The sequence below is a fragment of the Pituophis catenifer genome, unplaced genomic scaffold, assembly GCF_029215685.1.
Source record: "Pituophis catenifer annectens isolate HBS135680 unplaced genomic scaffold, rPitCat1.0.hap2 SCAF_13, whole genome shotgun sequence".
Lineage (NCBI taxonomy): Eukaryota > Metazoa > Chordata > Lepidosauria > Squamata > Colubridae > Pituophis > Pituophis catenifer.
This window is the reverse complement of record NW_027256893.1, coordinates 4,103,813-4,119,703: the sequence shown is the minus strand read 5'-3', so window position 1 is coordinate 4,119,703 and position 15,891 is coordinate 4,103,813. Positions and strand designations below refer to the sequence as shown.

Sequence of the window (15,891 nt, the reverse complement as noted above, 5' to 3'; positions counted from 1 at the left end):
GGAAGGGTTTCTCCTGAAGTCTACCACCATTTCTATAGTTTTGAGTGTGTTCAGTTCCAGATTGTTCTGGTCGCACCACGAGGCTAGCCTCCTGGTGCAAAGAGCAAAGAGCTCCCTCTTGTTGCCTTGACCAACTGCAATCTCATATGCTCCACACGGATGAAAGCAGAGGAAGTAGTTTCCCATTTTTATAGAGGGAGAGAGGGTTCTTTCTTAAAGAGACACATGTCCACCCCAACTCTTGTGGTTGTCCCTAAGAAGTTAATGGTTTCATTCTCTCCTTTCGCAAGTTTTTGTAGGAAGCTAAACTATTGGTACACTGAGAAGCAAATTTTAATTAAGCAAGGATTCCCAAAGCATCAACACTGTATCCTCCAAAATAAGGTATCTAGAAGTCACAGCTAGAATGAGAGATTCAACCTAGAAATAAGGAAAAACTTTGTGACAATGAGAACAATCAACCAGTGGAACAGAAGTTGCCTTCAGAAGTTGTGGGAGCTTCATCACTGGAGGCTTTCAAGAAGAGACTGGATGGCCATCTGTCAGAAATAGTGTAGGGCCATGATGGTGATGGCACACAGAGCCATATCTGTGGGCATGCAAGTGTTGTCCGAGCTCAGCTCCAGCGTGCATGCGCGCGCCGGCCAGCTGATTTTTGGGCCTTCTGGGCCCACTGGAAGTCGGGAAACGGGCCGTTTCCAGCCTCCGGAGGGTTTCCGTGTGGGGTTGGGAAGGCTGTTTTCACCCTCCCCAGGCTCCAAGAAAGCCTCTGGAGCCTGAGGAGGGCGAAAAACGGGGCTTCCAGTCCCATTGGAAGTCAGGAAACGGGCTGTTTTTGGCTTCCGGAGGGCCTCCACCAGGGTGGGGAAGGCCATTTTCGCCCTCCCCAGGCTCCAAGAAAGACTCTGGAGCCTGGGGAGGGCGAAAAAAAACGGCCTACCCGGCCCACCATGCCATCACATACCAAAAACAGGGGTTGCTCGGAGGGGCGGGATACATTGAATTATGGGTGTGGACACACACAGGCGCGTCTCACACACACACACACACACCACTTTTGGCATGTGACGACAAAAATGTTAGCCATCACTGATCTCCTGCTTGGGCAGGGTGGTGGTGGACTAGATGACCTACAAGGTCCCTTCCAACTCTGTTAATCTGTTCTGTTCTGTTCTGTTCTGTTCTGTTCTGTTCTGTTCTGTTCTGTTCTGAAGAGGGCTCCATTCGAACACAGGTCAATGGGTTGCAAGTTTGAAGGGTGAGGCTTTCAGCAGAAGCCTTCTGCCTCACAGCCAGCCACCCCCCATGGCCATTTCTTGCCATGTCACCTGGCCCCTTGCCCATCCACCCACTCGGCCTGACCTGCGGGGAGCTGAGCTTATCTTCAAGGTCTTGAAGCGATAAGATGGTGGGAAACCAGCCCAGACACACCTTCTTCTCTGCCACATGTCCATCCCTGCTCCCGATATAAGGATCCACGGCTCTCACCCTCCTCCTAGTTCCCTCCGGAAGCAAGATGGCTCTCATCTGGCTGCTCTCCTGCTTGGCTCTCCTGGGTGCCGCCAGTGGTGAGTATCCTAAGCTTGTTCTTGCCCTTTGTAGTTGGGATGGAGACCCAACGTACGTTTCTCTACGGCGGTAAGAGACGGGTCCCCGAGGGGAGGGAAGAGGCTGGAAGCTCCCTTTGACATCTCTGAAAAGGACTCTGAATTCATGGCCTTCAACCAAACTAAACACGAAGGCACAGGTGTCCCTGAAGGTTTGACAGGTAGTTCTCGACTTACAATACTTCGTTTAGTGACCATTCAAAGTTACAATGGCACTGAAAAAAGGGACTTATGCAGGGGTGAAATCTACTTACCTTCCCAACCGGTTCGGAGGTACACGCATTGCATGCGCGCTTGGACCCTCTGCGCATGCGCAAACCCTTCTGCACATGCGCAGAGGGTAAAAAACAGGTCACTTCCTGGTTAAAACCAGGAAGTAACCACGACCTGGTGGGTGGGCGGAGCCTTGTGCCGCCATTGCTACTGGTTCTCTGAACCACTGTCCAGCATTGCTACCAGTTTAGCTGAACTGGTCCAAACCGGGAGCATTTCACCCCTGGATTTATGGCCGTTTTTCACACTTATGACCATTGCAGCATCCCTGTGGTCACGCGATTTACATTCGGATGCTTGGCCACTGACTCATATTTATGACGGTCACAGTGTCCTGGGGTCACGTGATCCCTTTTTGGGACCTTCTGACAAGCTGAGTCAAGGGGAAAACCAGATTCATTTAACAACCCTGTTACTAATTTGACAACTGCAGTGATTCACTGTGGCAAGAAAAGTCATAAAATGGGGCAAAACTCACTTAACAAATGTCTCACTTAACAACATAAATGTTGGTCTCCATTGTGGTCATAAGTTTAGGACTACCTGTATGCAGTACCTATTCATCTACTTGCATGTACATGCTTTTGAACTGCGTGGTTGGCAGGAGCTGGGACACTTGACGGGAGCTCACACCCTCTCGTGGCACTCGGGTCTCAAACTGCTGAACTATAGACCTTTAACGGTCCAAGACTCAGTGTCTCAACCATTAAGCCACCGTGTCCCTGCAAAACTAACCACCGCTCAACTGAAATCCAGGAGTTGTCAACTGGGCCTCCATCAGTTATGTCCTTTTCAGCTATTACCACTGATTTGAGATGCCACCTGCATTATCCAGCCACAAGAGACTGGCTTAAATTTCTGCTTTTTGTAACTCCTGACCTGGAGGCTTCCTGGATACGGAAGATCCCACTGGGTTTGTTCTTCTTCACAAGTGCTGTGTTCACTACACACCCGGCCTCCAGTACGGAAAGTAAATCATGGGCTCCACCCCAGTGGTGAAGTCTGAACCGGTTTGCTACTGGTTTGCTGGCTGCGCATGCGGGCTGCGCGCTAAGTGCGCACACATGCACAGTACGCACCAAATGCGTGCTGTACACACGCCAAAAGGAGGCTTGGGAAGATAAGTAGAACAGCAAGGGGGGATATCAGCTGTGGCGTGCGAGTTTGGGAACCTTTTTAAAAACTTTTTTAAAGTTTTAAAATGCTTTAAAAAGGTAAAAAAAAGATCCGATGATCACAGCTGTGGCGCGCAATCGTCAGAACCTTTCTTTTTTACTTTTTAAAGCTTTTTAACTACTGGTTCCGGAGATACCACTTTAGATTGAACTGAAAAGGGAAACAACAGGAGAGAGGGGAAGGAGTAGAGAGAGAGGAAGGGAAAAGAGAAGAGAGGAGAAAGAAGAAAGGGAAAAGGAGAGGAAGAAGAGGGAGGGGAAAGAGGAGTAGAGGAGAAGGGGGGAAGAAGAGAGGAGTGGGGGAAGAGAAGGGCAAATAGGAAAGAGAAGGAGAGGAAGAATGAAGGAAGTAAGAGGAGAAACAGGGGAAGAGAAGGGGAGGAGAAGAAGAAAGGTTGGAGTGAAGGTAAAGGGTTAAAGGACAGCCCCGAAAAAGTAAAAATTAAAAATGAAAGTTAAAAGAAAAGATGAATGAAAAATGATGGAAATGACTGTACATGTAAATGTGTTTATGAAAAATAAAAATAAAAAACTTTTTTTTAAAAAAAGTAAAAAATGCTTAAAAAGTAAAAAAAAAAAAAAAGTTCCGAAGATCATCTGAGCGACATGCGATGGTCAGAACTTTTTTTTTTTTTTAACTTTTTAAGCATTTTTTTACTGCTGGTTCTCTGGAACCGGTAGTTAAAAATGCTTTAAAAAGTAAAAAAAAAAAAAAAAGTTCCAACCATTGCATGTCGCTCAGATGATCTTCGGAACTTTTTTAAAAAACTTTTTTTACTACCAGTTCGGTGAACCAGTAGCATTTTTTACTATCAGTTTGGGCGAACCAGCTCGAACCGGTAGCATTTCACCCCTGCTCTACCCTTGGCAATAACAGTGTCAAGGTTCCAAATAATAATCCCATAGCAAACAAAATTCCGAGGCCAGTAGATTCCTTAAAGAATAGTTTTTTTAAAAAAAAAATTGGATTTATATACCGCCCTACTCCCGAAGGACTCAGGGCGGTGAACAGCCACAGAATAAAACACATAAATACAAAAATTTAAAATAGAATAAAAACGAATTAAATAATTTGGCTGAGAAAAATTTAAAACCCCAATAATTTAAAACCAAATTTAAAATTTCCATTTAAATAGGGGAAAAAACTTAGGTCAGGCCAGCTTGATGAAATAAGAAAGTCTTGAGTGCGCGATGGAAGGTGCGCAGATCCGGGATCCTCCGTATCTCCAGGGGGAGCTCGTTCCAGAGAGTAGGTGCCCCCACAGAGAAGGCTCTCCCCTTGGGGGCCGCCAGTCGACATTGTTTGGCTGACGGCACCCGGAGGAGCCCCTCTCTATGGGAGTGTACTGGCCGGTGGGAGGCTATTGGTGGTAACAGGCGGTCCTGTAGATAACCAGATCCTAAGCCATGGAGCTCTCTAAAGGTGATAACCAAAACCTTGAAGCGCACCCGGAAGACCACTGGGAGCCAGTGCAGCTCGCGCAGGAGAGGTGTTACATGGGAACGCCACGTCGCTCCCATAACCACCTGTGTGGCCGCACTCTGCGCCAGTTGGAGCCTCCGAGTACTCCTCAAGGGGAGCCCCATGTAGAGAACATTACAATAGTCCAGACGGGAGGTGACGAGGGCATGAGTGACTGTGCGTAGGGATTATTGGATATATCATATTGGCACAGGCTAGTGAAAACCGACTCTGAAGGTTCCCGCGGTTTTCACCTAATTAAAAGTAAAGCTTTTCCCCTTCCCCAAGCAATCAGCTACATCCTCCAATCAGGTTGCCTGGTAACGTCACTCCTCCTCTCTCCAACCAGGTGTGAGAACGTCCCTGGAGAAAGTATTTCGTTTTGGCTACAAAACCCCAGCTATCTCTATTCCCCTGTCCCTCAGTCCCAGTGTGGCAACACTGAAGCTTCAAAATGGCTTTGGTCAAGTCAGCTTCAAGGTTGACAAACAGGTTCATTCCCTTCCCAGGTCTGAGTCCAGGTCAAAGACCGTCTTTGGGATTAACGTTCTGATTCATTGCCAGGTTGTGGTGTTCCCGCCATCACTCCTTCAATCAGTGGCTATGCCCGGATAGTCAATGGGGAAGATGCTGTGCCCGGCTCATGGCCTTGGCAGGTCTCCCTGCAGGTAAGAATGCAGCACCTGTTTTACTTTGCCTAGAAATTTAGAAGACCAAATGAGTTGGTGATGGCGCAGTGGTTAGAGTGTAGTCATGCAGGCTACTTCTGCTGACTGCCGGCTGCCAGTAGTTTGGCAGTTTGGGTCTCACCAGGCTCCAGGTTGGCTCAGCCTTCCAGCCTTCCAAGGTGGGTAAAATGAGGACCCAGATTGTTGGGGGCAAGAGGCTGATATTGTAAACTGCTTAGAGAGGGCTGGAAAGCACTGTGAGCAATATATAAATCTAAGTGCTATTACTATTGCCTTCCTTCCTTCCTTCTTTCCTTCCTTCCTTCTTTCCTTCCTTCCTTCCTTCCTTCCTTCCTTCCTTCCTTCCTTCCATCCATCCATCCATCTATCCATCTATCCATCTATTCATGGTATGCAGTAGTTAGAATGCAGTATTGCAGGCTGACTCTGCCGACTGCCAGAGTGGCCCAAGGTTGACTCGGCCTTCCATCCTTCTGAGGTTGGTAAAATGAGGATCCAGATTGTTGGGGGCAATGGGCTGACTCTGTAAACCACTTAGAGAGGGCTGCAAAGCATCATGAAGCGGTTTATAAGTCTAAGTGCTATTGCTATTGCATTGGGTGGAGAGTCAAAAAATGATGTACCTTTTGGTGCCAGGTGAGAACTTCTGCTGGGATAAGATGCAGCAGATGCAATGACCTAAAAAGAAATGTCTCAACCTTGGCAACTTTAAGATGGGTGACTTCAACAACCAGAATTCCCCAGCCAGCCTTGCTGGTTGGGGAATTCTGGGAGTTGAAGTCCACCCATCTTAAAGTTGCTAAGGTTGAACATCATTGATCTAAAGTGATGGAGAAGAGAACTCTTATTACAATTCTGGTCATCAGGACAGGTGGCAAACATGGGGAGGATGAGTGGGGTAGATAAACTTTTGACAATTTTGGTCTACAGCCCAGAGGGCTGGTGAGCTGAGAAGCTGAGCATCTCGGGACCTTTTTCTCACAATCCACCCAATCTCCTCCATTCTGCAGGACAACACTGGCTTCCATTTCTGTGGAGGTTCTCTGATCAATGAGAATTGGGTGGTCACTGCTGCCCACTGCGGTGTCAGGTAAGAATGGTGCTCATGGAAGATCTAACCAGAGAGATTCTGGGGTTCAAATTTTTGAGGAACTAGATCCTTTCTAGGCTTGGGGTCAATATTGTAGAGGTCATAGACCACAAGGCCCTTGAGAAAGAGTTTCCTAGACAACATAAAAAATTAATTGAAAGTGGGAAGCTGGCATGTGGCTTAATTTTCACTTAAGCTTAATTTTCACTTTATCAAAAACTTCTGTGTTGTGCATGGGCCTCATCGCTATTCTTAGAAAATCATTAAGACTCTTAATGATCCATACTTGGAATATTCCATCCGATTTTGGTCACCACAATAATTAAAAAAGATGTTGAGACTCTAGAAAGAGTGCAGAAAAAAATAACCAAGATCAGATCACAGGTTGCTTAGATCTGGCCACTGGGATCGCCCTGGAAACAGCGAAGAACTGGCCCGTGATGCCTCTGCCAGCAAAAACAGAGCTCCCTTTTCTCTCGCAGAGGGTTGCAGGAAGCCGTCACAGTCGAAAGCGGAGTTTGGGAGCCCGTTTTCACTGGCAGAGCACTTGGACCACCACAAGCGCCCCTGACATGAGTAATGTCAAGCTGGCCATGCCCCCTGGCCACGCCCACGCCCCCCCTGAGGTCAAAAACAACCCTGATGTGGCCCTCAATTAAATCAAGTTTGACACCCCTGATGATTCGGGGACTGGAGTCTAAAATGGTTTGTACCGTTTCGGGCTAAAACCGGTAGTGATAAAAACTGATATTTCCGACGATCAGCTGTGTCGCACGGTTTATATTTGCTAGAAAGCAGGAAATCCTGCTTTCTAGCGAAGCTAAATCATGCGGCACAGCTGTTCCCCCCCCCCCCGTTCTATTTACCGTATTTTTCGGAGTATAAGATGCATCTTTTTTTCCCCTAAAAGGGAATAAAAATTTAGGTTCATCTTATACACTGAATGTAGCCCTGCCCACCCACTGGCCCCCGCCTTTGGCCTTTGCCTCGCAGCAGTTACCTCCTTGCAGCAAACAGCAAGAAGAAACAGCTCTTTTCAGCTTCAGCACAGCCTAATTAGCACAAGTTGATTGGATCGGCCTCCCGACTCTCAGTTGATTTGCTCTCAGCTGTTTTGAGCAGGGCTCTGCTGCTTGCTGCAAGGAGGTAAATTGCTGGAGCAGATATTTTTTTTCCTTGTGCTAATCAAGCTATGCTGAAAACGAAAATGAAAGTAAAGCAGGCTGTTTGCTGTTTGCTGCAAGGAGGCAAAATTGCTCAGAGGCAGAGGGAGATTTCTTTTTCTTCTTTTCCTCACCAAAAAAGGTAGGTGCGTCTTATACTCCAGTGTGTCTTATACCCCGAAAAATATGGTACCTTAAGCCTTATTTTTCCACGCGAAGCATGCACCCGCAGTGCACTTTTGGCACACACTGTGTATATGTGCGCACTGCACATATGTGGGCAGCGAACCAGTGGCAATCCGTGGAGGATTTCACCACTGGGTCAACCTATTCTCCAAAGCACCTGAGGGCAGGACAAGAAGTAATGGATGGAAGATCCAACCTAGAATTAAGGAGAAATTTGCTGTCAGTGAGAACAGTGAATCAGTGGACCGGCTTATCTCTGGAGGTTTTGATGCTCCACTACCAGACATTTTCAAAAATAGAGTGGACAACCCTTTTCCCAGATAGCATATAGGGTCTTGAGCAGGAGGTTGGACTAGAAGACCTCCAAGGTCTATTCTAACTCTTCTCATCCTGTATTCTATATTAAAATTGAGTACTCAACATTATTTATGATGTTATATATTTATTTGCCCAGAATTAAAGCCAACAACCCACAGAGAGGGCTGCAATCATCCTAAGGCACACAGCCATTTCACTCCCTTGTTTCCTAGTAAGTGGGTGTTTTTCATGGCCGCTCACACTCCCATTGGGGAGAGCACCCCCAGCATACTTTCAAGGCCCCCACAATTCTTGTGGGCATATCTGCTCTGATTTTCCATTTCCAGAGCGATACACAAGGACTGATTTAATTCAAACCTTTATTGTCAATGCACAACATGCAGTGTACAATGAAATTGAATGAGCCTCCTTTGGTGCAGCCCAGAGATGGGTTTCAGCAGGTTCTGACCAGTTCTGGAGAACCGGTAGCAGAGATTTTGAGTAGTTCGGAGAACCGGTAGTAAAAATTCTGACTGGCTCTATTCTCTGCCTCCCAAGTCCCAGCTGATCGGGAGGAAATGGGGATTTTGAAGTATCCTTCTCCTGGATTGGGGTGGGAATGGAGATTTTACAGTATCGTCCCCCTGCCACCCCCACCAAGCCACCCCCACCAAGCCATGCCACGCCACGCCCACCAAGTCACTCCCACAGAACTGGTAGTAAAAAATTTTGAAGCCCACCACTGGTGCAGTCCACGCCCCCCCGAAAACAAAAATATGTCTCAATAACTTAATAAATAAAGGGGAAAAAAGAAATCCCTAAACCCAAATAAGTAATAACTACCACACATTCCCACATACATATATGTATATAACATTATATTACACTGGTATAAATATAGAATAGAATAGAATAGAATAGAATAGAATAGAATAGAATAGAATAGAATAGAATAGAATAGAATAGAATAGAATAGAATAGAATAGAATAGAATTCTTTATTGGCCAAGTGTGATTGCAACTAAGTGTTGCATCTGCTTTCAGTGTACATCAGGAGAATAAAATACATTCGTCAAGAATAAAAAGATGCAACACTTAGTGATAGTCAAGGTTACTAATAAGCTATCAAATCGTACTAGGAAACAAATAACAACAATATAATTGAAAGATACAAACAACATGGTTATAGTAATAAGTGGGAAGAGATACATACTAGTAAGGAAGAGAAGAAGAATAGCAATTCAGTCTTAGTAAATTATTTGACAGTGTTGTGAGAATTGTTTGTTTAGCAGAGTGATGGCGTTCGGAAAAAAAACTGTTCTTGCGTCTAGTTGTTCTAGTGTGCAGTGCTCTAGAGCGTCGTTTTGAGGGTAAGAGTTGAAACAGTTTGTGTGCAGGATGCGAGGGGTCTGTAAATATTTTCACAGCCCTCTTTTTGACTCGTGCAGTATACAGGTCCTCCATGGAAGGCAGGTTGTTAGCCATGGTTTTTTCTGCAGTTGCACATTACGCTGGCCCTGCAAGTCTATCATATTAAATCTGATTGTGGTGTTACATTGCATTTGGAAGTCTGATGGCCCAAAATCGTTCCATAAGCATTTTACTCGTTGGTCAAGGATGTGCTAAAATAAAGGCTAAATCAGTGTTTCTCAACCTTGGAAGCTTGAAGATGGGTGGACCTCAACTCCCAGAATCCCCCAGCCAGCAGCTACCAAGGTTGAGAAACACTGGGCTAAATTGTGTCAGTTCCAGAATGGCTAAAATGTTATGGATGTTAACCCCCAGTACCGTAGTTGTGACTGGGGATATAAGTGGCTTCAAATGAATGAATATCTTTTTTCCTAATTTTTCCTAATTTTCCACTTCCGTGCCAGGACAAGCCACTTGGTGGTGCTGGGTGCATTTGACAAAAGTGCTCCTGAGGAAGACATTCAAATCATCAAGATAGCCAAGGTGAGCAGGGCAACTGTGACATGGAAGCACGGGGAGGGACAAAAATACCCATCAGATTGCACAGCCTTGGAGAATGAGCAGCACAACAAGGATGCTAAACTAGATTTTTGGGGGGCTCAGTCTGAATAGGTGGCTTCATGAATGCATGGCTTGTAACAAAGAGCATTGTGGACATGGAACATGGAAAGAAATTAGGCTGTTGATTAGACAGCCTAAAAGAAACTCAATGGCCCACCACTTCTGGAGATGTTCATGAAGTCATCAGGAGTGGAACTTCATCAGGAGGCAATCCAAGTTGATGGCCACAGCTAGCCAACTTTTGGATGATGTAACAAGCGAAGCAGGTTCAGACTTGGTTAGTATTTGGATGGGAGATTAGAGAAACCCAGCTCTATAAACTCTGCTGGGAGTTTGAAAACCTACCTTTGAAGAAGACCTAGCTTTGCCCCCTCCTGCCCATGGGGGCTGCAGCCTTCTGGAAGGGGCCATTGGATTAGGAAAGACCCCACCTCTACTCATATATTTCTTGTTCCCCTCATCCCCATCTTTTAACGGTAGCTGTTATTCTAGGGGGGCACGGTGGCTCAGTGACTAAGACGCTGAGCTTATCGATCAGAAGGTTGGCAGTTCAGTGGTTCGAATCCCGTGCCGCATAACGGGGTAAGCTCCCGTTACTTATCCCAGCTTCTGCCAACCTAGCAGTTCAAAAAAATGCAAGTAGAAAAATAGGGACCACCTTTGGTGGCAAGGTAACAGCGTTCTGTGCGCCTTTGGCATTGAGTCATGCCGGCCACAAGACCACGGAGATGTCTTCAGACAGTGCTGGCTCTTCTGCTTTGAAACGGAGGTGAGCACTGCCCCCTAGAGTTGGGAATGACTAGCAGATATGTGCGAGGGAAACCTTTACCTTTACCTTATTACTGTTATTTATTTTTATTTATTTATTTATTTATTTATTTATTTATTTATTTATTTATTTATTTATTTATTTATTTATTATCAAATTTCTATACCGCCCTACTCCCGGAGGACTCAGGGCGGTGAACAGCCAAGATAAAATAAAGATAATACAAACATTAAAAGTCCATTAAAATTATTAAATATTTTGGCCGAAAATTTAAAACACCCAATTTATAAAACAGATTAAACGATTTAAAAATTTAAAAGGGAAAGTTAGGCCAGGCCAGCCTGCTGAAATAAAAATGTTTTGAGAGCACGATGAAACGTGCTCTCTTATTATTATTTTAATGCATACTAGTTTTAATGCTTGTAAGCCACCCAGAATTGTCTCTGGGTAGCACATAAATAAAATAAAAATAAAATGAACAAACCATCAAGACAATGCAGAGATGTGTCCATGTAATCTATGGGAATCCAGAGAGATTTTACCATTTGTGTAATCGTTGCCACAAGAGCCATTTCCAAGAGATGATCCCAGCTTTCTCTTGGCTTTAACTAAACCCTTCTCTTTCTTTCCTCGGTTAGGTTTTCAAAAACCCCCGGTATAACATGTTCACCATCCAAAATGACATCATGTTGCTCAAGTTGGCCACTCCAGCCCGGCTGACGGCTCGCGTATCTCCTGTGTGTCTCCCAAAAGCCACCGACGCTTTCCCTGGTGGGATGACCTGCGTCACCAGTGGATGGGGATACTTGCTTCATACTGGTAAAACGGGGACTCTCTTTCTTGGGGATAGGCAGTAAAAGAGACAGGAAGGGACATTCTGATGAACAGAAATCTGGGTCATTTTATTTATCTCGACTGCTTCTCTCCTTGATGAGTTTCCACCCGTTGCTTCTTGTCTTGCCTTCAGCTGCTGTGGAGAATAGGTTGACACTCTTCTTCTTTGGGGAAGCTCCTCAAGTATTGGAACACTGTTATCATGTCACTCCTAATCCTAATGAAAAGAAGAACTAGGGGTGACATGATAGCAGTCTTCCACTATCTCAGGGGCTGCCCCAAAGAAGAGGGAGTCAAGCTATTCTCCAAAGCACCTGAGGGCAGGACAAGAAGCAATGGGTGGAAACTAATCAAGGAGAGAAGCAACCTAGAACTAAGGAGGAATTTTCTAACAGTTAGAACAATTAATCAGCGGAACGACTTGCCTCCAGAAGCTGTAAATGCTCCAACACTGGAGCAATTTTTAAGAAGAGATTAGATAACCATTTGTCTGAAATAGTATAAGGTTTCCTGCTTAAGCTGGGGGTTGGACTAGAAGACCTCCAAGGTTCCTTCCATCTCGGTTATCCTGTTCCGTTATTCTGTTACTGTTCTTGCAATTAGCCAGGTTTCGGACAGATCAGTATGGATAAAGTCTATCTCCTTGACTTCCAACTGTTGTAAAGCAGGTCACACACTTGACCTACCCAATTTTACAAACTTTTTTGCGGCAGTCATTAAGTGAGCATCGCAGGGGTTAAATGACTCAATTGTTTACTATGGCCTAGTTTTGTTGAAAACAGGAAGTAAATTCCTGGGTTTTGGCAAAAACATCATAAAATGCTTTGCATAACTGTGGGACACAGCAAATGGCAGTAAATAGAAGCTTTTTGTAAATAATGGCGGTAAATAGAGCTCTAGTGGGCGCAGTGGTCAGAATGCAGTACTGCAGGCTGACTCTGCCGATTGCTAGGAGTTCGATCCCCACCGGCTCACAGTTGACTCCGCCTTCCATTCTTCCGAGGTCGGTAAAATGAGGACCCAGACTGTTGGGGGCAATAGGCGACTCTGTAAAACTGCTTAGCAAGGGCTGGAAAGCACTGTGAAGCGGTATATGAGTCTAAGTACTATTGGTTGCCAAGTGCTTGACATGGTGGTTATGTAACTGTGAGGGGGCAGATGCTGGAACTTTGGAACCAGGTCCTAAGTACCTCTAGGGAGGTCTGTCATAATTCTGAATAATTGCTAAAGGGCAGGTTGTAAGTTGAGGATTACTTGTATGTGGTTGCTAACAGTGAACTACGACCTGATGCTATGTAGTCAATCAATTAGCCAGCAGTTTTCTATTCTACTATAGAGAAGAAAACCTTAGAGTTTCAATATAAGCTGAATATCATTAATATTTTACACCTTCTCCCAACATACATTGCTAACTAATTTCTCCCTGAATTCTTTATTCATTTTTTAAAATGATTTATTTATACATTTTCATTTTACATACACAGGTGCTTAGTGAACAGCGTAGTCTGGATCATTTTGCTTATATAATAATACTTTTCCTGCTCCTAATTTCTATCTCTGTTATCCAACCATTTGTAAAACAAGTCCCATGTTCAAAAATATTCTGCATCTTCTTTTTCTTTTATCTTTAATGTCAATCAATCTGAAATTTTTTTTAAATTACATCTTCTTCTCTAGGTGTTTCCTCATTTTTCCAATACTGTGCAAATACAATTCTTGCTGCTGTCAAAACATGTAATATTAAATATATATTCCCTTTAACCTACTTTTCTGGTACTTTATTATTTAATTTCTCCAAAGCAAGCTTTTTAAAGGCCCAAACTCCAACTTCAGTCTTTTTTTGAAAAGTAAATGCTACAGTTTCTATGCAACTTCCAAAACTTGATTTTTTTCCCATTGATGGACAAAAGCTAGAAGCCAGCAAACTCCATTTCACATGAGAACCCATGCTGCTACGAAGACCATCAAGATTGGAACAAAAGAAGATCTTATTTCAAGGGTTTTAAAACTGAGAAATCTGCATGGATTTATCCCCGAGCCAAGCATCAGAGATAAATATTTTTTTATAATATTTTTTTATTTTTATTTTTTAAGACAAACAAACATTTAATACATCAATCCTCCCTTCCCTGTGATGCCTCGGTGTTATCTTCTAGGCTTCTTTTCCATCTTCCATGAGTTTCTTCTATCTTCACATACATCCAAACTATTCTAACATTTCATTTCTAAATCAATATTATAGTCATCATTTATACACAATTATAGTATCAATATTTATATCTCTTTTCCAACCAACTATAAAAATAATTACATGTTTTAAAATATTCAGATTCCTCCTTATCTTTAATCATCAAGGTTAATCTATTCATTTCTGCACAGTCTAAATTTTTTTAAATTATTTTTTCTTCCAAGGGTGTTTTCTCTGATTTCCAATTTTGAGCATACACAATTCTTGCAGCTGTTATTCCTTGTATAATCAAATTTACATTTTCCTTACTAATTTTTTCTGGAAAGATACCCAATAGGAACAACTCTGGTTTAAATTCAATACGTTGTTGTATCATTTCTTCCAGCCAGCTTTTAATCTTGAACCAATAATTTTTTGCTTCGGGACAAGTCCACCACATATGGTAGTAAGATCCTGGTGTTTGAGGACATTTCCAGCATTGTGTCAGAGATAAAAATGAGGGCGTCTTGTCTCATTCCTATGCGTTTGATCTATTTCAGACAGGGTCTCACCCAACAAATTGCAACAGGTGGCTCTTCCTCTGCTGACCAATCAGGAGTGCAAGAAATTTTGGGGCAACCGCATCGTTGACGTGATGGTCTGTGCTGGAGCTGCAGGGGCATCTTCTTGCATGGTATGGCTTTTTTCTGATCATCTCAGTCTGTAATTTCTAGCGGTGGTTGTGTATCTTCCTAGAATCCCTGCTCTCCGCTCCCTAGAGCAGGTCTTAAGTTACAAAACCATCTTTGATTCTTCTCTCATTTCCTTAGTCCTGCCTTGCTAACTTCATGTCCCCCACTTGGTGAACTTCTAGACAAGCATTGTTACATTGTGGGGAGATAGGCTCAACATCCAGATGGATCTTGACAGACTCCAACATTGGGCCCTATCTAACAAAATGAAATTCAATGTGGAGAAAAGTAAAGTCCTATACTTAGGCAAGAAAAACCAAAAGTACAAATGTAGATTGGGAGAAACCAGGCTTAATAGCAGTGACTGTGAGAGGGATCTCGGAGTCTTAGTGGACAACCAGCTAAATATGTGCTAGCAGTATGCGGCGGCAGCCAAAAAAGCCAATGCGATCCTAAACTGCCTTAACAGAGGGATACAGTCAAGATGAAGTGAAGTACTAATACCACTCTACAAAACCTTAGTAAGGCCACACCTAGAATACCGCATCCAGTTTTGGTCACCACACTATAAAAAGATGTTGAGACTCTAGAAAAAGTGCAGAGAAGAGGAACCAGGATGATGAGGGGACTGGAGGCTAAAACATACGATGAACGGTTGCAGGAACTGGGCCTGGCTAGTCTAGTGAAGAGAAGGACCAGGGGAGACACGATAGCAGTCTTCCAATATTAGAGGGGCTGCCACAGAGAGGAGGGGGTCAAGATATTTTCTAAGGCACCTGAAGATCAGACAAAGAATAATGGATGGAAACTTATCAAGAAGAGATTCAATCTGGAAATAAGGAGAAATTGTCTGACAGTGAGAACAATCAACCAACGGAACAGAAGTTGCCTTCAGAAGTTGTGGGAGCTTCATCACTGGAGGCTTTCAAGAAGAGACTGGACTGCCATCTGTCAGAAATGGTGTAGGGTCCCCTGCTTGGGCGGGGGTGTGGTTGGACTAAAACATTTACAAGCTCCCTTCCAACTCTGTTATTATTAAGTCATTATTAAGTTCTCACCATCTTCAGAGAGTCAATGAATTTGTATTATAAAGGTCTCCAGGTCTTTTCTGGTCCTTCTTTGTCCCTGGAGTTGGCTTTCCCCGGCCATTCTGCTTTGGTTTTAGGAAGCAAAGACCTGCTCAAGGCCAATGTCTCCATCCTTGAAGATCTACCCCTTGTGACCTCCTCCAAAGTCCCATCCAACCCAACGTTCAAGCAGCCACTGATGACATTCTTCTCTGGTTTCTCCTGCAGGGCGATTCTGGTGGTCCTCTGGTCTGCCAGAAGAATGGAGCCTGGAATCTGGTTGGGATCGTCTCCTGGGGCAGCAGCACCTGCTCTCCCTCCAGGCCCGGGGTCTATGCCCGTGTTACGGAACTTCTGCCCTTCATTGAATCCATCCTTGCTAATAACTAA

General features: G+C 44.2%; 1 protein-coding gene across 1 annotated transcript; it reads left to right on the top strand.

Annotated features, from left to right (window-relative positions):
• The first annotated feature begins 1,516 nt into the window (after positions 1–1,516).
• CTRB1 (chymotrypsinogen B1) lies at positions 1,517–15,891 on the top strand. Its single transcript, XM_070952879.1, has 7 exons — positions 1,517–1,568; positions 5,082–5,185; positions 6,217–6,296; positions 9,816–9,894; positions 11,380–11,560; positions 14,303–14,436; positions 15,730–15,891. Exons 1-7 carry the CDS (start codon positions 1,517–1,519, stop codon positions 15,889–15,891), a joined length of 792 nt encoding a protein of 263 aa, XP_070808980.1.